General features: G+C 37.3%; 1 protein-coding gene across 1 annotated transcript in view; it reads right to left on the reverse strand.

Annotated features, from left to right (window-relative positions):
• RALGAPA2 (Ral GTPase activating protein catalytic subunit alpha 2) overlaps nucleotides 1-22,280 on the reverse strand; it is a 191,708-nt gene that overhangs the window by 112,349 nt on the left and 57,079 nt on the right. Inside the window, exons 16-20 of the mRNA XM_072410265.1 lie at nucleotides 19,138-19,302; nucleotides 17,863-18,008; nucleotides 12,681-12,779; nucleotides 11,710-11,865; nucleotides 617-745 (exon numbers count right to left, since the gene is read on the reverse strand). Of these exons, the coding sequence (XP_072266366.1) occupies nucleotides 617-745; nucleotides 11,710-11,865; nucleotides 12,681-12,779; nucleotides 17,863-18,008; nucleotides 19,138-19,302 (695 nt within the window). The remainder of the gene's footprint in view (nucleotides 1-616; nucleotides 746-11,709; nucleotides 11,866-12,680; nucleotides 12,780-17,862; nucleotides 18,009-19,137; nucleotides 19,303-22,280) is intronic.

Raw genomic sequence — 22,280 nt, forward strand, 5'->3', positions numbered from 1 at the left:
ATAAACGGTAAACTAGTGGATGGCGTATGGTATTCCTACTTGCAGATACACTTATATCAAAATGAGTTTTGTTAAATATTACAAAAAATAAATAAAAGTTTTAGGTGACTTACATCCTATTAAAAAAAATATTCTTAAGGCTAGTGCCTGTCCTACATTTCTCCCAAAAAGTTTGTTATTTTCTATTCTCATGACTGCAAACTTGCCATTAAATGTAATGGTATTTTATTCCCTAGACTGGTCACCTCTTACAAAACAGATATGTCCTGCAGCCTTAGGCCCTTCACAATAGCACCTTTCTAAACCTTGGTGTTTTCAGTCCCCTTTACTGAACAAAGCTAATGAGGCTAAGAAACCAAAGTCTACACAGTACCTGCCACAATATTAGTGAGGATATGATTTGTTAAACTTCAGTTCTTTGATGAAACACCTCTGCAAAAGCAGTGTGTCATCCTATCCTACAATTTCACACATCAGCTGCCCTGGTATCTTTCCCCTGGAGACCAGTTTCACGTTGCACTAATGAGCTGACACCTGTTAGAGTGGAGAAATCTGAACCTTGTTAGCGACTGGTCTCCCTCCAGAGAGTGCGCACAAAGAGCATTGTCATACTCACCTCTAACATGTCTGTACTGAGAACCTTGGCCGCAGCTGTGATAAAGTCTCCTATCAGCATGGTAAAGCCAGGCAAACTGAGGAAGAAGAAGCTGGACGAGCAATGCTTTATGACGGTATTCACAATATCCTAGGGGGAAAAAACATAAAAATCAAATTTAGACCTCAGAGTTTGATTCTGCATTATTTCATGGTTTTGTGAATACATTAAACCTGAAGTCCCAAAAGAGTATATTTAGTTTATTAAAAAAAATGTATTACAAGATTATGCTTGTTAACAGTTAAACCTCTTTAGTCTGCTGACTAATTACCAAGATACAATATATATACAAAAATGTAGATTTTTAAAATTTTGAATGATAATTTGCTTTTCCGTGTAATCATCCCTTTTATATACGAAGAGCACTAACACATCCTTCGTATGCTATTTTTTGGGATAAATATGGAATAAATGATTTGGAAGGCTATATTTCTGAAATAGCTGCTTTTCTGTTAAAAAAAAGAAAATGGAGCATGTTTTTTTATATTTTGGACAGGGAGAGGAAGAAATAGATCCTTAAATCAAGTTCTAATTGTTGTATATTTGCTTTCCTCAAATTCCCTGTATATATGTAAATTGGTTTTCTTGCCTTAAAAAGAAAACCGTCTACAATTTAAATATTCAAAATTAAAGCTTCCCAAGCCTAAAACACAAATATTGAATACATTGCAGCTCACCAGTGATTAGACAAGATAGCATTAGTTTGAATTTTTAGGATTTTTTTGTCCACCATATAATAACACACTTCTATTCTAGGATGGCTACACTAATTCCGCTCCATCTTTGAGGGAGCTAAGGTGTCACCTAGGTTGGACTTCAAACTGATGTGATTTCCAACAGGCTTTTTTCTCCATTACATGGGAAGTTTGTTTTAGCTCATATTTAGTGACAAGGCTGCTACATTTCTGGCACAGTTTCTGCAGAAACCATTCTTAGCCTTCAAACAGGAATCTAAGGCAGCTGTAACATCTAAGGACCAGTAAACTGCAACATTTTACATTTTTTTACAATCTCCTTTAAAAACCCCGGAAGTCATGGAAGAAGTAGTCCCAGCAGACCAATAAAATCTAAGCTTAAGGGTCCCAATTTGCCAGTGACAAAAACTATAATAATTTTATCTAGAAGATAGCTACACAAACAATATTTTCTGTAATGAAAACAAGCACATTAAAGCTATCACTGGCAGCACTGAACATTCCTTTCCTTCAGAACATCAAGGTAACAGAGTTTAGTCTATTTACTCCTATATGTGTTTACCACAGCTGGGCACCGGCAGTCCTGCTGCTACAGACATTCTTATGGGACCTTGTGGTATTTGATCGTTACGTTGCCGATATAACATTAGTTCTAGTAGCCCACATTCATTTGCTTTCTACTTTCTAAAATAATATTAATACTATAAAATGCATAAGGGGCTTCTGTTTTTTTATGACTACCAAATGCGTATGCCCCCCTCCTACAGGGGATGAAATGCACAATCTTATTTCTGACATCTCGACAGATTGTGTTTTCACTGGACAAACAAGCTGGCCTAAATGCTTCTTTCAGGTTAATGTGTAAACTGGTTTTAATCACTTCCTTTGATACATTTTTATGTCAATATCAGTTAAAGTAAACATTCTGAGAGTGAGCAGATGGATGCTGGGCCTCATAAAAAGTATGCAGGGGCTGTGTGAGAGAGAACAAAAGACCCACCTTTTTCATAATTAAGGGGCTGATTAAAGCTAAGGGTTCCCCACAACACACCTGTAATTACTGACACAGCTAGGTATTGTATTGTGCCCTCATCTGTGCATTGCAGGCACAAAACTATCCGCAGCAGATGGGAGTGCGTCTCTGTTGACATATGCTACAATAAAAGGCTTCGAACAAACCTGGCTACAAGGGGTGACAGAATGTAGCATATCTGAAGATTAATAACTCAAACAGCTATGTTGTTAAGTTTGCTCTGCCTGCTTTTACATCCATCTGTTGCACATGGAAATGAAAACAAAAAATATATTGTTGGAACCCATTAGGTAATAAGCAAGTGGAAAATGCTAGCAAACAACATTTTAAATGTAAAAGCTCATCCATGTAAACTCAGAGGCTTTGAAATATTTCTATGGTGATGATTTAATGGTCACAAATATTTAGGGATATTTTACTCATTGGTCCTGTGTACAGACACATCCACTTCTTAAGTTATGGCTGAGCAGATCAGAACCAGAGGGGTAAGGTGGAGGGTCCCTTGGGATTGATATAATGAGAGTTTTCCTTGTTTTGCTACTGTAAAGGTGTGTTGTTTACCAGCAAGATGTAGGTAGTAAACATTGAGTTTCAGAAAGTGTGTCAGCTACCAGCAAACTGCTAAAGGGCAGCAACATTTATTATTTTGTAAACCTAACAGAAAATACATATATTCTAAAATGAAATTGTTGAACAATAGCTGAAAAATCTTCTTTGCAATGGTGGAGCAACTTAATAAGCAATCCAGTGTCCAACAACATAATAAATGTTGTGTCTGCACATTTGTACACATGTATGTGTCAAATGTAAGAGAACAAAAAAAATGTGTGTACATGTGTGAAAATGCATGTAATTAATTAACAATTAGGAAGTAATTTTCTACAAAGTATGGATATGTAAGGGTCTTTAGAGACATAGGATGTTTTCTCCCAAAACATGATTGTATTTTTTTTTAACATCATTGCAGCTCTATTTGGTAAAGTCCATTTTGCACCAACCATGCACTGTGTCTCTACTTGGAGACAGCCTTTGAGGTAGATGTAGGGCTTTGCTTGCTCATGTCAGGGCCTCTAGTAAGAAAAACAATGCAAACAGAAGAAGTAGTAATAGTAGCTAATAGTCAGATGTGAAGTTTTAGGTACAATAGTGCCTAGGCACCCTCAAATCCCTAAAGAAATTCCATGAGAATGCACATTTTTTATGGTGCTGCTTAAAATGTATCAATTTCCCACTATTAAAGGGCAATTCAACCCCTTTTTTTTATTCTGACCCACTTTGAATGTTTGGGTTGGTTATATTTAGGGTTAATTTAAAATGATCCCAACTTTAAAAAAAATATGAAGATTAGCCATTTTATAGGGAATAGGGTACTGCGTGAGCACAGTTATCTTTTGTCTTTATTATTAATAGTACTTTTTGACATGAGACATGGATGGACTGACATGTAAAGATCATACACAGAGATGTAAAATCATCCAAGGCACTGCGCCTCTGCTAGTGTCCTCAGATATAAAGGTTTGGAGATGTCACTACTGTATTTCTCATTGCTTGAGAGAAAGCTGTAGATGAAGACTTGCAATGAAAGGATCTCCCTGCTTCTGTCAAAACCTCCATAAGGACTATCCAGTGCCAGGTTCTTCATAATAAAAAAACCATTAGAACAGCCCGATACTGTATACTTGGTTTAGATGGAAATACCCAGCTTAGTTCTAAATAATTACAGTTTTTAATGGACTAACCAATAATTGAATAGGTCTTGTACATGAGTATTAAGTTAAATTACCACAATTATTAGTTAAGTGTTTATTTCTATAAAAAACAATGTCAGGTACCTAAGGCATGCTGTGAAGAATTACGACTTTACAAAACAAAAATTAATTGTGTGCTAGTTATTCTTAAATGCAATCTCCATAGCTGGTCATGGTACATACATAATGCTAAAAAATCAGTTATTTTTATAACAATCAGCTTTCCAGAATCTGAAAAGAAAATGATGTGCATTGCCCCAGATTCTGCCTAACTGTAACACAGAGAAGAAAAAAATTAAATCGGATATCTGATATAGGCCACATACTCTTCACAGGTTTTGTGCACAGATTTAAAGTCTGTCATTGAGGGATTTTCTGATACGTCAGAACAAGCACCTCTGACACTTTGAAAGAGCTCATTATCTCCCATAAAAAAAAAAATAAGAATAATAAAAAAAAATCAAACACTGCCCAATATATAAATCAATTCTCAGCACTGGTGACAAGGCCTTTAACAGCCAGCTTTAGTTTAAGGCAGTAACAATGATGAAATGCAGACCAGAAGGAGGTCAAGTACAAGTCAGATGCACCAACAATGCACCTCAAAAGAGTCTGCATTTGCCCATCAAAACGAGGCGATATGATGAGCCAAAAGAAAAAACACTTTTTACTCCATACATGATACACGTTGTAAGTAAGTAAAAATTACAATTTTTATTTCACATAAATAGCTAAAAAAAAATTTTGAATCCTTTTTGATTCTATAAATAAAAATGTAAAAACACAAAAGTAATCCAACTATAAACCTGACAATTTTGTATTTTGTGTTAACAAAGTGGAATATGTCTTTAACAGCTCTGTGAGAATTTAAACATCAAGAACATATGTTACTTATCTTGAGGCTTGTAAAGGAGGAAAAAAAAAATCACGTCATGCAAACAGACGCTCTGCCTTCCAGAATGCAAAGTGCAGGTCCTTAAACACAAGCTGCACTGAAAAGCATGCTGCCTAGTAAATGAATCACCTTAATTGAATGCTACTGTATGTACACAGTGACTGGAAAAACACAGCCAACGAGGAGGAAACATATGGTGGTGGCAACTGAAATTGGTTTACTCATTTGTAACAACGTTGTTTCTGCTGCACTTTCATAATTGACCTTTAGAGCGATAAATGTGTAAAATAATTTTGTTTATTATTGGCTGCAAAGCTATCGGCAATTACGTGGAATGAAATGGTACGACGGAGGAAGGATGCGTTCTGCAAGCATTTCCATTGTTTACATAATTGCACAGCTATAATTTGGTGCTTGTGTTGTTATGGAAAAGTATTAAACAGGAGGAGAAAAAAAAATAGAGCCATTATGAACCATTTCCATTTTAAAATGAAAATTCGGTAGTAGCAGAAATAGGAATGGTACCCTAGGTGTGCCAGCTTCAAATGATTAACTGGGTGAGTGACAGTGGACTTAACCCTGGCAGTCCCGAGTGCCGCCATCACGCTCAGACATTTAGAACTACAGAGGTTTAACAGAGCTCAGGAGGTGATAATGAATTAAGCAGGACAATTACTACGCAGGGTTTCACAATCTCCAGCATAGATGGAAAAGACAATGAGCAAATGCACGAATTAATGTGGACGCTAAAAGGTCAAAGGAAGATAAATATGCAAGTACATGGTTATTTTTAACCTGATATTTTTGTGCCGGGGAAAAATGATTACTGCAGTGTAACTAAATAGACATTTAATCTCCTTCTTAGAAACAGAGCAAGCTGTTCTTTTTTTTAGTAAACTGGAAAAAGGTATTTCAAAGAAAAAATGCATAGAACTCATCACTTTGGTTTATTTAAATATCTTTCATAAATAAGTTGGGGAAACATTGCTAGTTAAAGGTCAAACAAACTGCACTACTGAAGCAAGAAATGCTAGGGGGTTTTAAATTGGAACTAAAGTCCTACTTTGAAAAATTGAAGGTCAAGCAGGTATTTTTTGCAGATATCTGTTTTCACCTGTGTGATTGCTGCCCAACTGTAAAAATTTCACTGGGCTGCACACATGTAGCGCAGCGTTTGTTGCCAGGGGTACCTGGCAATCGAAGCTTCTTTTGTGCATGCAGTGAATGAGCAAATTCCTGCACGCCTGAGCGGGAGTACCATCATCCCAGACCAGCCAATCAAAAAAGCAGAAGATTGTCTCCAGGAAAAGAACAAGCAAGAAGATGGCAGGCCCACAGACGAAATTGGGCTCGCGAGTATCCGCTTTAAAAGAAATCAGCCAGAATTAAATTATGGGAACTGCCATTGTTGACTTTTTGATTGCACATGCTTTGTGACGGTAACCAGGTCTAAAAAATCATGTCTATCCAGTGACCCAACACCTTACTGGCAGCATGCTTCTTCAAGGTCAGAGACTAAAATATGTAGTGAAGGAAGGAAAAAAACTATAGATTGCTTTAAGAAAAAGCTGGATGCTTTATTACATTACAGACTGTTGATCCAGGGAACACTGGATTGACTCATGTAATCAGGAGCAAAATGTACCAAGGTTTTTTTTTTTTGCCTTCCTCTGGAAGAACTATTTTATATCCGGGATATGCCTATTTCCCTTGGGGTTGAACTTGATGGACTTAGGTCTTTTTTTCAACCTGACTTACTATGTCTCTATGAATTTGAACTAAAAAAAAAAAAAAACTAAGCAATGGCAGATCCCATATATCTCTTCTGACTTTTCAACTCAAACAGCTGCACATAATACAGTGACTGTTCGACCATTTACAACAGGGTTTACAAAAATAGAAGAATGTAATTTTTCATGATCATGAATGTTTAGGCCAACATGTGACTGGTCCTCATCAAAAGATTTCATCATACCCCATCTACGTTTATTCATTTAGATGTTTCATGCTAAGTTTCCTAAGATGTTTAACGGGGCCTTTGGTAGCCGCTTCTGATCTTTGCCTGGTGTCTTTGGGCCACTGAATCAGACAGTGTGCATTGTACATTGGGGCTCATAGTGCACATTAGCACATTAGCATGTCTGCTAAGCCTTGTTTGCTTTTTGCTCTGGCCAGGCCCTATTGATTGTTTCTAACTGAAGGTTGAAAAGTCGCCTTAGCACAGGCACAGGCCATTTTACTTTGGCATCCAGCAACCATGGGCACACTCCCCTAATAGTACTGTGTTGATGTAAAGTAAAATAAGTCTTGCAGTGAGAGTTTATAAACTGTAATATAAAAGCAGGGGGTCCCTATAAAGCAGGGGTCAGAAAACTTTTATGGCCACTAGGCTATTTCAGGGGTGGGCGGGAGCACACTAGGCCGGACTCTGAGTCCCGCCCTAATGGCTCACCCACCACCAGGGAACGCCCCCTAAAGTGAATTCCCTCTCCTCCGTATGAATTGTGGAGGAGAGGGATTTACCTCCAGGGAGTGTTCCCTATTTAGCACGGGGGTGGAAGTATCAGGCCTGCCATGGTAAATAAGGGAGCCACAGCAAGGAGGCAGCTCCGAACTACCAGCTAGTCCGTATCTGGCCTAAAGGCTGAAGTTTGTCGACCCCTTATATAAAAGGGACAAAAGTCTCTGAGTGGGTGTCACCAGAAAGATTATATTTACCAGTTGTTTAACAAGAACACAGAAAGCAGAGTTGTGGCATATATGAAGGTCATGAAAAAGGGCTGAACCCCCCCTTATGCTATGTCATTCACTTTACCTACCTTTTGGAAGGTATACCAGTTCTATGTGCTCTATGTGGGCTGGAGCTGCCCATTCAGTGATTTGTTCACCCAAAGCTGCTATTTTTATGGGTGGGTGTTGGTAAACTGAGACTTCTAATAGTTTATCAGGCTCTGCAGCCTAAGAATCTAGCCCAGCTACTAATACCACAGAGCTTTCATTGAGCTGCACATTAAATAATTAAAATTATTCAAGTGCAGAAGGCATATTACTCATCTTTTCAAACTTGCCTACCTGTCTTCTTCTGTCTTTTAAAACCCTCACTACTTCCCACTATTTCATATCCCTACTCATATTGTATGATACTTTCTCCCTCCTCCTAGATTGTAAGCTCTACGGGTCAGGGTCCTCGCCTACTCTTTTGTCACTGTCTGTCACTTACAACCCCTATTTAATGTACAACCCTGTGTAATATGTTGGTGCTATATAAATGCTGTTTAATATTATCATTATTAATAATAATAGTAATAATAATAATAATAATAATAAGCTGAAAAATCTACACTAGGATTTATTGCTGGCTGTAATATGAAAGCTTGTTTTGCATTTATCTTTTCTGATTATTTAACATCAATAGAATCAATAAATCACTTCTAGAACTAAATGTTACTGAGTGTCAATCACAGACCTTGAGTCATTCTATGAGTGGTGATGCTACTGGGGCAAACGTGCAAATCCCATAACCTGCCAAACACAGAATAATGGGAATTCTAAAGATGATCTGTGCAATCTAGGTCATGCAACTAATATAAGTAACATATGAATCTACAGATTTTATGTTGTACTGGTGATAGTTTATGGTAAATACTTGGATACGTCATATTTGTTATTACTACCTCGTCCTCACCTTCCTGAATAGGGTACAAAATAATGTATTCCATATATACAGCAAGCATGAAAAGGTTTCAGTTCAGAGCTTTATATGACAATATACCAACCCGGAACTGTATAGACATCCTACACTTTGATCTTTAAAAGTCCTTTTAGACTGTCTCAAAAAAGCTAAGTAATACAGATTTAAAGTTATTAGGCCTTAAGCACATTTAATAAAACTATGTAGCATCTGCTGCAAATGACCCAATAACAGTAAACAGGTCACAATTAACCTTTCAGGCAACCCTTTTTTCATCTAAATAGTACTCTTTGCAGCTATCACCTTACACCTTGTCCATATTGAAGTGTACTCATGACATGCAGCCTAAAAATCTAATTGGTGTTTGCAGGAGCTGTGGCCATCTGTTCAGAAGACATTCTTTCAGTGTCTTCTTTCAGCATTTTACAAAGTGCACACTTTAGGATTCCAAGTAACCTTCTATTGCAATGGAAGAGGAGGATGAGGGGAGGGGTTACTGTCCGAGTTTTGTTATGTTGAAAAATAAGGAACAAAACTACATTTCACAGCCTAAATACACCAGATGTACGATCATGTAACAAAATATTACTATACAAACCAAGCATTACAAATCATTATGGGGAAACCAGTTCTAATGCTGTTTAAGTAAATTGTAAACTTTGTAGTGTGTAAACTACATTGAAAGAAATGTTACAACGTGTGCACAAGACGTGGAAACACATTTGCTTAGTACTTGCTGAGTAGGTTTAACCGATGCATACTTTTTTGATGACTAGTGCTAATCTATATTTAAAAGAAACTTTTTCTCCTCAACTGTGTGACTTTTGTTTATCTGTCTCATGATCACTGATATATTATCATTTACATGGCTCTATACTTTGACCTAGGTTAGATGTAAGATATTCATAATTTGTATGGTTGATGATCAAAAAGTCACAACCAGCTTTATATTAAATAACTATATCTGTAATGATTTTGACATAAAGAAATGAGTTGCTAGCTCTGTCCAGTACCCTAAAATGAAATGATAAAACCTCCATTTTTTCCATGCATGATTGTTTGACACAAATACAATCTGCGTAAACTGCTTAAAAAAGAAATACTGGACTTGGGAAATTTTTACAATACATGCATACAAGACCGCCACCTTGTGGTCAAGCAGGAATATTTCCCAGTCACAAAAGTTTACCTATCTTCTAATTTTTTTTTTACAGACCCTACACTTGTGACCATATATATGCTTGTGTTTTATATGGTATTTTTATTGGATGATTTCCCCTCTACTAATTAATTTTAGACTGGGAATTTCCCAAACCTGTCAGGGGTTCAAACCCATTCAAATATCCCTATTGAAAACAAATAAAATGTTTTGGCTTTAAAGCCCTTCTCAGCGCAAATACTAACTCCCCCCCTCAACTCATCCTAAAGGTGTTGAAAACATGATGAGCTTGTGTACTTTGTGAAGCAAAATATACCTGCCTAAGTCTGCCATCCTGGGTTCCTTGCCAATGCCCTATTTCTGGGTCTGCTAATCCAACCCTGAATGTGTGTCCACCCCTGGTGGTTCCCAAGAGTCCCTCTACACTGATGTCACTGCCTCTTATGAATCTTAAGAGGGGTCTGTCACTATACAGACAGTAGGAAGTGTTTGTGCCAAGCAGTTAGTGACATGGACAAGAACTATCTATTTTTTACTTACAATGGAATTTTTTTCCAAATTAGATTAATCAATCTAATTTGGGCCCATTTTGATGTGCATGTAATTTTGAAATAGGTCCTTCTAGTTTTCTTTTAAAAATCAGCTAGTTGCATTGATGTGAACCAGTCACAAAGTTTATAGTAATATATTCAAAAAAGAATAAGGCAAGAATACAAAATAAAGCTTGTAAAAATCTGTGCATTTATACAGAGGGTTGAGAGTTAAACTTTTCCCTGCAAGTTACCGTTAATAAATTCATATTCATTTGTCAGTGAAGACTGAAAGGTTTCTAGTGCTAAGAGTAGTACAATTTTGCAAGAGTTAGGTGTAAAGCTGAAAACTGGAGCAAAGCACTTATATGGAGACGGTGTTTGGTAGGAAGCAACATTAAGGGAGTTGACATCTCTTGTCCTCTACATTCCAAACAGGATAACAGATGTCATTATAACAAGAACAGGTTACAATGCCCTTTTTTATGAATATACAGTTTTTTTTTGTTTTGTTTTTTTAAGACTGCAGTTAAGTGAGCAAGGCACAAAAGATCCAACACTACATTGCTAAATGTAGCAGACCACCTACTCTTAACCTTTCAGCTTCAATGGAAATGGCTGTCAAGTGGCCATTTATGTAACTTTTTTTCAAACTTCAGGCATCAAGGTACTCCCCTACGTTTCATCTACTGGATATTAGTTCTTTAAACCAAGGAGGCTCAGCACCTAATGCGGGCATTACCTAGTGTGGTCTGCAAGCAAATACAGCCTGCCTAGTAATGCTCCTACCTCCACACCAACATCCACCAATCATGAGCATTTTGATGTTTGCCTACATTTCACAGAGAAGAAGAGAATCCCAGTGATAACATTACGTGAAAATAAATAAAAAGAAAACATCCAACAAAACATGGTAGGGTCTTACCTAAAAATGCCATTAGCATGTTGACAGGACTGGAGACCTCAGAGTTCCCTTCTCATTGTACAAATACAATTTTATAAAATGTTAACAGTAAACCTCAGCCAACTGTTTCTTTTTTTTTTTTTTTTTTTTTGATAGACCGGTTATTTAAAAAGTGGATAGGGTGATTTTTTTTTTTTTCAGTAAACTGGGGAAGGGATAGATCCTCTGTTTTTGTCTGTGCTTTCCTGTCAACCAGTGACAGCTGCTCCTGTCGTACTAGTGCTGCCATCACAGGGCGGGAGGTGAGATGGTGAGATATCCCCAGTCTGATCATAGTAAATAAAATATAGCAATAATGTTGTGCTATACTATGAAATATAGTAAGATTGACACACTTACTTGATCTTCATGATTGAGGCCATTATGTAAAACCAGGTAAAAATGAACCAAGACATCGGAGTTTGGGAGAACATCTTGGCGCCTTGTCATCATGCCACAGATCAGCTTGTAGGCTTGCAGCTTGCCATCCTTGTACTCATTTGGCAAGGTAGTAGCCTGATAAGAAAATGACATTGTTAAACATAAAGAAATACAAAAATCATGAAGCATAAAAAAACTGCGAAACATTGGGAATTAAAATGTATCTCTAACTATTTTGTTTATTTTAATTCTAGAGTGTGGAAAGGGTATAATCCCTGGAGGGGATTTTATTTTTGGCTTTGTACCCACTGTGGAGTCTGACACCATTCATCCTGATGTCACTAAGACAGAGAATGATTTGAATTTTTTTCACGAGGGCACATGTTCTGGTGACAACTAGGAAAGCATTAGATTTGCTTATTCTCCAGAACAGGAAAAAAAAGACAAATTAGGCTTTTAACTATTCCATACTTAATTTGAAACTAAAACAAAATGCTTTGATGAACCTCCACACATGTACGTTACAGCCTTAAAAACTGATCAATACTTAAATTTGGAAACCCTTAATTGGATATAGCATCCATTATAGTGAGCCTTCCAGGCCCTACATGCCAACACTTGTTATTTGGAGATGCAAAATGCATTGTTAGGGTTTTTATTCAGTCAGGAACTTATTCTTTTAGTTTTACTAATAATGTGTTTCCAAAACAAATGCTAACTCAAGGTTGATGTACTTGAAAGTAGTATACTTATGCTCAGTGCCTTTTTAATGAAAATGTGACAAAGCATCTCTGGCTAAGACTACAGTAATGAGATTTATGAACATCACTCTGGTACACACAAGATCCAAATGTTTGAAATTCAAGATACAAACTTTTTACATTCCAGTGCTAAAAATGAAAAGTTAGCATAAACATTGCAAATACAATGTAGTTACATGTATCCCTTACTTTAAACAACCAAGATGCAAACATTCTGAGAGGTGGGATCAAATCAGGAGGAGGAGGGGAAGACTGATTGTCCAGACTGATTGACATATTGTCTCTAATCTGCAAGAGAAAAAAATATTGTAAAGTTACAAATTGTTTGCATTTCCTCATTTTTAAATGTACACACAAATACATATTATTAATTCCTTAAACATTCAAATAGTCAAAGAATACTAAAAATGAGAATTAAAAAAAAGAGGGAGAAAAAAAAACAACAAAACATTACATATACAAGCAGAAACTCAATCCTTAGATGACTCTGCCACCTAGTGCCCAGAAGTCTAATACAAGTGAAGTCCTATAATAACACTTCATTCATGTGTATTTCACTCTGTAGTCTATCTATGGCAATAATTGTTGTAATAGAATTACAGTCTCTGGCATACATTATGATTAGAACATTTTATTAAAAAAAACTGCAATAATATGTTCCAATGTACAGGGTGCATCAATAGGGCAAAGTACAACAACATTAAGTGTAATTATAATAGACATAATTTTGCCATATACAGTACATAGATACGTTTATTAACATTTTTAGGAAAGAGGGTGATCACAAAAGATACAACAATGGGACTTCTGACTTTATTTGCACCCTTCAAAACATTACATTAGTGCCTTTTTTAGGGTGCAGACAAAGCTCCAGGTCATTGTAAGGGGAAATCCTCCATAAAAGCTGCAATAATGCATTCAAGGTGTGCTATCTGTATCTGAAAAGCTGTCCTGGTTCAAGTACTCCTCCAAAGATCAGCAGTGCCTAACAATGGATTGTGGCTTTCAACTACTTAAAATAAAACTTTTAAAAGTGTTCCAGAAAATGGCAAAGGTTGTTGAGTGCTTCCACAGGCTTATCGTACAAAGGGGCAACTGATATCGCTGGCAGGTTGGCGAAAAATACAATTCTGTACTTGTTATTGCTATCAGGACACTTCTAAAAACCCAATTAATCAAAGCAATGCTGAAACATGTAGCTAAAATTGCAAACCTACTTACATGTTGGGGCAAAATTCCTTTTCTTTTCTTAAAATAAAATTTTGATTTGGAAAAGGTGGCATATATTATTGTTTTTAATTGGCAATTTTATAACGAGGACTAGGTCTTTTTTTGGTTATGTAGGCACTCTGTTATCACAGTTGAAAGCATATAAATATATTTTAAATATATTTAAATGAACAATAACACTTCAGCATGTACAAATCAACAATGAAAACATAGAAGTGTCATCTAAATGAACTAAATCCTGTTGGACCTCTCAAATCCAAGCTAATGGGTCGGCACACCCAAAAATTAAATTTTTGTTTTACCGTGAAACCAGGGAGCAGAAACATCTGTGACTTCAGTTACATTTAGATCTGTATATTTTGTTCCATTTCAAAAATATTAAAAGGGTTGACATATATAGGTAGTCCCTGGGTTAAGGACATCCGACATACAGACGCCTCCTAGATATGACCGTTTGCATGACTTGTAGATCACAATTTTTTGCAGGCGAGGTGAGGTTGTGGGTGATCCTAAGGACTGAGCTCTTTCTGCAGCATCTTGTAACTTTTTAATGACCAAGACAAACTCTGCAGTTGTTTCTTTTTGCATATGAAAGCACAGCTTGCTCAAGAAGGTAATGCATGTCTAGGCTCCATGAAGATTTAATTTTTTTGCTTTGATTGTAAATAACTTACAGTGAGGATTTTATACAGTAACTGACACCACACTGCCTAATAATATATTGAGACAAACATCTGTCCTAATTGCATTTATTAAAATAATGTACCTGTTCTGACTTACATACAAATTCAACTTAAGAACAAACCTTTATAGATTACAGGTGTGACTCCTTGTAATGGCCACATCAGGTATACAATCAAAGGAACCAAAACAGATAACTCCCCAAAAAAAAAAACCCAGTTCAGGTAACAAAAAGATCTAAGCTTTCTGGTCATACACGCGAAAGGAGATGCATGGTGCAATTCACCACATCTTTAGCATGCCACAGCTGCCAATGATGGGTCAGTAAAAGGAACACCATGACTGCTGATGATTTTAACACAGAGTGAGCGCTGAAAAAAGATAATTCTGGAAAATTTGGCTTAGAAGGTGAGCTTGTCACAAATTATCATTCTTTCAGCTTGAAAAAAGTAATTAGTAACAGGTATATAATTCTGCAATAAGAAATTGTTGAAAAGTTTTTTTTATTTAAACCATAGTTAAAGCTGCAATTTTAATCAAAGAGCAGACCCTAAACCAAATTACAGCTGACAGATTCCTACCCAGTCAGTTAATAGGGAAAACAAGTATTGACGTTGTTAGGGACCACTGATTAGCATAAGCCAAATAAGACAATCAGTGACTGTGCGTGGTGTCAAAACATGCTTGAGTACTTTCTTATATTCAGCAGACAAAGCCTAATACATTGCTCAGCTCTACAGACCATGTGCTGCTCCCAAGATAATTGTTAGGCATTCTGTATTTAATGGACCCTATGCTTATTTGTTGGTCGATCGTTGAACAGTCGGGTCTCTCTGGAAACATCTTTAGAGAAGCTGAGAATTCTAACAAATACTCTCAGGCTATAATGGAGTTTGGTGTCTTCTCCAACAATGAGGAGAAACAAAGCCAGCAAATGAATGTGTACATGCACTTGTAAGTGGCAGCAAGTTCCAGCTCTGCATGTGCTGCTGTCAGAATGAATGCGCTTTGAAAAGTGTTATCTTAAATGCTATAAAGCGGTGCCAAAAACACAACAATGGGATTCCTATTGACTAATAAACGTCAATCCATCCAGGCTGACTACCGATGTCCTGCAGCCTCCTAGCACCTGTCCCTTCTACCTTACATTTTCCTTTTAATGAGCTGCAGCTGCAGGGGGGTGAATGGGAGCGCGTATCTAAAGGACTCGCCTCTGATCTAGTGCACACACGAGACGGCGTTCAAATATTCACAATGCTGATAAATAAAGACGCCATTCATCTTGCAGGTTACCGACATATAAGGAGCTTGGTGGCAAAGGGCAACGAAAGGAGAGATAACAGTGTCTGAGTCAACAATGCAGTTGAATAGGTTAAGCTGCAGCCTGTGGATATGATGTGTGTGTGTACACCTGCCAGCAGCTGAAGGTCTCTGTCAGAAGGCAAGTTGTGACTTTGCACAAAGCACACATACTGTACACGTTTCAAACTGTACAAAAGCAAACAGTGACAGCTTTTGAACAAATCAGCCATAAAAATACTTTTGTTCTTTTCAGTGCTCTTTTTAGCACTCTGTCTATAGCAGGACATGTGACTGACAGTAAACTCGTGCACTGCTCATCTCCAGGTCTAGACTACGAACCACTGAAATAAGTGTTTATCTATAAGGTTGTGAGTGATTTTACAGTTCTCCAGTTGTGTGGCTGCACAAAATCATACATCCTTTGACAAATTTAACAGTAAGTAATTTAGCGCTGAATAAGGCGAGCATTTCTTTCCATTTCTGTTTATGTATGGACAACTTTCAGTGCTTGAAGCCAGAAGTCAAATAATCTTTTAAACCAGCAACATGACAATATTGCTGTCTGAGCATTTTCAAGGTTAAAATCACATCATGGGACATGCTGCAGTCCCATACATCACTACCACTGATGGCTTTAACAACTTGTGGGCAAATACCTAATTTATTTTTTTCTGTTTTGCACTGCCTTTAACATTGTATGTTTTGTTTTCAGTTGTAATGTTGTAAAAAGGAAAAGGGCCCTGAAAAAGATAACCAACTTCTACATCCAAGCTTCAGGCTGTGGGTGGTCAACCGCTGACAACATGATGCAGCACCCCTCTGCATCATTATCTGTAAATTAAAGGGGTTGTTGTGACACCTTGAACTCATAGTATCTGCTCAGTCTTCTGGGTTTAGTGATGTTGGGTTCCATTCAGCCTGGTGATAAATAATAACTACTGGACAGCTCTAGGTTAAAGCCTGCATCTCTAAAAAATGGGACCGTGCTGACCGTTGTCACTTTCGCTGAAAGATTTCTTTAAAACTAAAAGTTGACCAATCAAAGAAACTTAACTATGAACCAATAAGGATAAGTAGATAATGTAGGAAGGAATGTAGGGTCTACAATAAGGGGCCATTTTAAATACAAAGAGCCACAAGTAACAACTTTAATTCTAAGAAAACTTATGTGGAAGAGTATATTCTGCCATGCAAGCACAAAGAACACCACAGCTGGATGTACTGATTTAGTCTGATTACCGATTTTACAGTCAAAAAACCCTGCAAGCCCAGGTTTTATTGTGTGCCTGTATTGCATTGGGAGGATTGGGAAGAAACACAACAAAAGTCAAAGGAAATCTCCAAAGCCTGGGGAACTACCCCTTAGAGTGCCATCACCAGAATGTGTGTTCTGATAGCATATTTCCCACTTTTTTCTTTTCTAGTGAACAATTAAAAACAATTTCCTTCAGGTTCTGTATAGGTGACAACAGTCAGCAGGACAAAGACACCGAATGTATCTTGTGTCAGCAAACAGCAACGCAAAATCGACAGGGTTGCCAATCCTTCCTCTCTCTATCCAACACCCTCCCCCCTCCAAAAAAACAAAAAAACACTACATATCAAAGTAAAAAAGGTTTCAGAAACAGTGGCAGTGCTGTGTAACTAGAAAGCAGTGGACAGGACTAGGTGTAGTCAGGTCCCGATTGACAGGCTACAGACTTGTGAATTAACAGTGACTATGCCCATTACGACACCAGCAGCAGCATATTCTCATCCCACTGTAATTCAAGCAGGTATATCCTACATGAAAGTGGAAACTCTTCTCTGTATTTACAAGTAGTTTAGTATTCATGCCACATCATCACAAAACGCTGCATTTGGTGAACTTCACTGACAGAATCAAAAAGTATTAATGGGTCTTTGCAGGAAGACTAGTAGAAAATATTAAATGTTCAGATTACCTTCTAATTAAGTGCTAAAAGCACATATTTTTTAATAGAAGGCCACAAATCTACTTTAGGTACCCGCTAAGAGTAAACTATGTAAATGCCTTAACGCATTACTGTAAGCGAAAAATATGAATAGTTGCAGACAAGATCTAGCAGTTAAGATGTGAAAGGTAAACACAGGTTAGAAGAAATGATTAGCAGCAGTAAGTGAGAAAGGAATCAGATACAGTACCTGAGAGTTTCTGAGAGCAAGAAGCATAAGAAATACCAGGTAAAAGAGAGCTCACAGTGTGAAGAAGGTGTGGAACACTTTTAGCTGCTGGCAAAGCCTCATACAGATGAACACAGTTGCTGATTGACTGACTTCGCTTGGCTTTATCAGTAGAAAACAGAGCAGAAAGAATAAGGGAAACATGTTAAAGAAGAACTTCAAATGCTCAGCATGCATAGACACTTCTATCAGAAAACCCGAATAAAGAGTGGTCTGATATAGTTTAGATGTGATGCCTATCTAGCCAATAAACACCTGCCTAATATTATGATTTGACTGTGATTCAGCTGATAGCAGGCACCTCCAGGCCCAATCAGCCAGCTACACACAAGAAATTTAGGAGCTTTGCATCCAGCAATAAACCACAACAGTCTTGCCTTACACATTAAATACTGGTGATATATTGCTGTTTTGAAAGATGATGCAATGCCCCAAAACTGGCAGATGAAGGAATATAAGGTTTGGATTTAATTGATCCCTAAAAGGGACTGTGTCGACAGGCTTTGGACATGTGTTCATTGCACTGCTTTGAGACACTTCCAAGATCATTGAGAATTTGGCATGTGCAGTTAACCTGCTTCAAGTGGGTTTTTAAAAAGACGTTTTTACCTGTATTAGTTTTAAAACTAAAAAAAAATATAAAGTGAATTTTTAAAAAAAATGCCTGTTCTTAATAAACATGGGAATACCTGCACTATAGTGTAATTGGTACTTACAAACATTTTCTGTAAGACACTGCATAGCTCAGCCTCCCCTACCTCTTCACTTTTGATCACCATCACTGCTCCATAAAATAAAGTGAATTGCACATGCCACCTTCAAGACAGACTGTCAGTTTGACAATCCTCTTGTGTTAGGAGGAGATAGTCCTAGCAGTTCTTCAGTGATCACCACAACTAACTGCCTTTTATTGCAGATTCTTTACTTTGTACTCCATTATTAACCCCTATTATTATAAATGTGGTGCTTAGTGCCAGGATTACCACAGCTTATTCCCAGCTTGGAGAGAAGTGAATGCACTGGAACTAAGATATTAGAAGGGTCACAGGACACAGGGATGTATTTAAATACTACATTCTGACAGGTACTGGCTGAGCCTCAGCAGTGTTGTATTTCCAAGTAGCTTTTTAGGTCAAATTAGACTCACTTAAAAAAAAAAAAGAAGAATATTGTTACTACCTTATTATTTAGGTAGAAAAATGTATGAGAAGAACTGGCCTGTTAATCTTACCTGTGGCCTTTTGCCGGACCATGTTCCTTGCTTTCTCCACACCTGGGGCCCCAGAGGTAGTGGCACTCCGGAATCTCATAGGCTCATGTGCATCTGAATGGTTTTTCCAACTCAGAGAGAATGATCTGCCTACTGCAGCCCCCTTCTGTGGATCTGGATAGCCACCTAGAAAAAGACAATACAAATATGTAAAATTAAAGGGCCGCAAACTCATATTGCAGCTTGATAAAAGTATTTTCATCCATGGAGAGGCCTCCTATTACATCAAGAGGTTTTTAATAGCTATAAATATGTTATAAACAAACAAAGATTAAAACATATTTCAGGTGAATACCATCCGTTATGTGGTTAAATGAAATATGTTGTATTTGCAGAATAACTGGAAAAGAAGTGAACAGAAATCAAAAAAGATCTAAAACTTCTCTTTTTTATCTGCTGACCCCATTTATCCCGTTTCAAATAAAAGTTACTTCTCTGATAAAATATAAACACTTCACTATGCATTGTATATAAAAGAGGAATAGATACCATCTGACCTGATTTTGGAGCTATTTTCAAAAACAACACGCACAGTGTAGGAGAACATACAGACATACAAAGATTCATTGTAATCTAAACCCAGCTTGAATTGAGTATTTAAAGTTTTCAGTTTACATAAGGCACTTTTATGTAATGTAGATTGGCATGACTGCTGATTGAGAAAGCTTAATGAAGTATGCAACACTGAAAAGACTGTCCTGAAACTGCTTTTACAAAATTCTCCACAAGATGTCGCTGTGGCTACATTGATAAAATCCTTTGAAATTAAGCAGGTATATTTCTCAGTGTACTTGTAGCCCCCATAGGGATCAGCAGGGAATACTGCTGCCTTTAAAAACACTTTCAAATTTAAAGTAACTACTTGTTTTTTGGTCATCAAAAGTTTTTTGAAACTCCTACGCATGTGCAGTGAGATTGTCAGTTTTTTTTACAATCTACGTTCATCTCTGCGCAGTGCAACATCGGGTGATGTAGGAAGAAGAACGCGGAAGAAAAGAAGATGTCGGCGTCCGGTGCTTCCTTGCACCTGGCCAAAGATGGATACCGGGACAACGCGGGACCCGATGGAAGAAACCTTCCGACGGATACACAGATCTGCGGGATTGAGGTTAAGTGTAATTTTATGGTTTTGGATTTACTTCCGCTTCCGAGTGGAATTCCCCTCACTTTGAAAAGATCATAATTGCCTGACTGATATACCAACCCAATGCCATAAATACCCTATGTCACTGATCCAGAGATATGTAGATCAAGAAAGTAAAAAAGAAAAAAAAAATATTATCAGCAAACTTGCTAAGCCTTACCATACCAGCCAGCATTTATATTGGTCGTATCTTTAGAATAGATTTTATTAATAGTAGTTTCAATGTCTTCTTTAAAATTATTTTATAATTTTAAATTAAAAAAATATTATTGAAATAAAAATATACTTCACGTAAAATAAAGATTTCTAATTTGTTGCAAAAGGCTGTTTGTTTTGACCACTTCAGTTGGTATTTTATTCTAAACTCTGGACTCTTTAGAGCAGTGGTCACCAACCTTTTCGGTCCCTCGGACCATTAAAATTTCCAGGTCCTGACAGCGGATGAGCGGGGACCCGGGTGACAATTAAACTGAGAGAAACCTCCCCCGTAGTGAAATCATGACATACCCTTTCCCACTCTCCCATCGCAGATCCGAGCCTGCAATGGGAAAGTGGGTGGGTTGCGTCAAGGGACACAGCCCGCCCACTTCCCTGAGCCTGGAATTTCTATAGGGGACGTGGTCCGCGGCTCTGGCCGATGCGCCCCCCCAGCAGGATCCTTTTAATGACCCCGCTCAGGGGTGCACAGACCAGAGCCACGGACCAACAAAATTTTCTTGCAGACAACCGGTTGGCAACCACTGCTATAGAGGTTTGAGAAGCTTGATAATTTTCTAATCAGTTGCTCTTTAACCTAAGTTTAATAAAAATTTAAATGTTTCCTTTTTTTTTTTGCAGAATCAACCTTTTAAACGGTGGTACTTTATAGAAATGATGTTTCCGTAACACTTATGGACCAGTTCAATTTATGCTTATGGGACTGAGCCTAGTTGATCATATGAGGGGAATGAATGAACGTACAATTCAGGAAATAGAAGGTACTTTAAAGATTTTTATAACACTGGCTGTAGTTTTAGAAGTTAAAAAAAACACATACATAGCCTATTGTGTGTTTGCTCGTGCATTCACGTGGCTTTTTTGTATGTTTATAATTGAGTCTCAGAAGCCAAGAGGGAGGAATGATGAAAATATAAAAGAAATCCTGGAAGAGAAATACACAATTGTGTAAAAAGTGCAGTCTAAGCCCTTAACAAATGTATAAAAGATAATATATAGAGGAGCATGACAAGCATGCTCTTTGATTTCCATTGTAAGTGATAGGAAGTGATTGTAGAGTGAAAAGTAGGCATACAAAGCCCTGGAAATTTTCCTAAATATGCAGCCAGGAAAACGTGACCGAAGTATGAATTATACCGTTACAATATTTTTATTTTAATAGCTTGATGGTACAATATATACAGCACTGTTCAACTGCTTTATTGACTGCATAGTGATAGTACAGACAGCTGTCAATGTATAATAAGAAGTATCTGTATAGGCACCTTCATAGCAGCATCAGATATCTGAATAATGAAAACTGTTTACATCAGGTAAAATAAAATCAGACATATTTAGTACATCTTTTCAAAACTCAAACATTTCCCAAAATTAAATGGGCTGCAAGTACAGACGAACACCCATTTAGACTACCAAAAATCCAATGAGCTCCTAACTTTCTGTATTGCACTCACAACGCTTTTTCTGCTGCACTGAAAGCCTAACCAAGTTTTCAGCAAGACCCCTCTTCTCACCTAATTCTACTCTATACATGGGAGGTGTTGTGCAGTCCTTCAGAGGAGAATTGAGGCAAGGCTTTACAAGAGGCAAACCAAAAACACAAAGTTAGTAAGCCAGTGGATTCTAGCAAGATTACCAGATATTTCTATGTACTTGCAGCAATTTTTAGCAAAAAAAATTAGAGAAATAATGTTCTTGCATTGCCAAAAAGTACTGATTATCTTTTATATTTTGACTAATTATA

This window comes from Pyxicephalus adspersus, chromosome 4 (assembly GCF_032062135.1).
Source record: "Pyxicephalus adspersus chromosome 4, UCB_Pads_2.0, whole genome shotgun sequence".
Classification (NCBI taxonomy): Eukaryota; Metazoa; Chordata; class Amphibia; order Anura; family Pyxicephalidae; genus Pyxicephalus; species Pyxicephalus adspersus.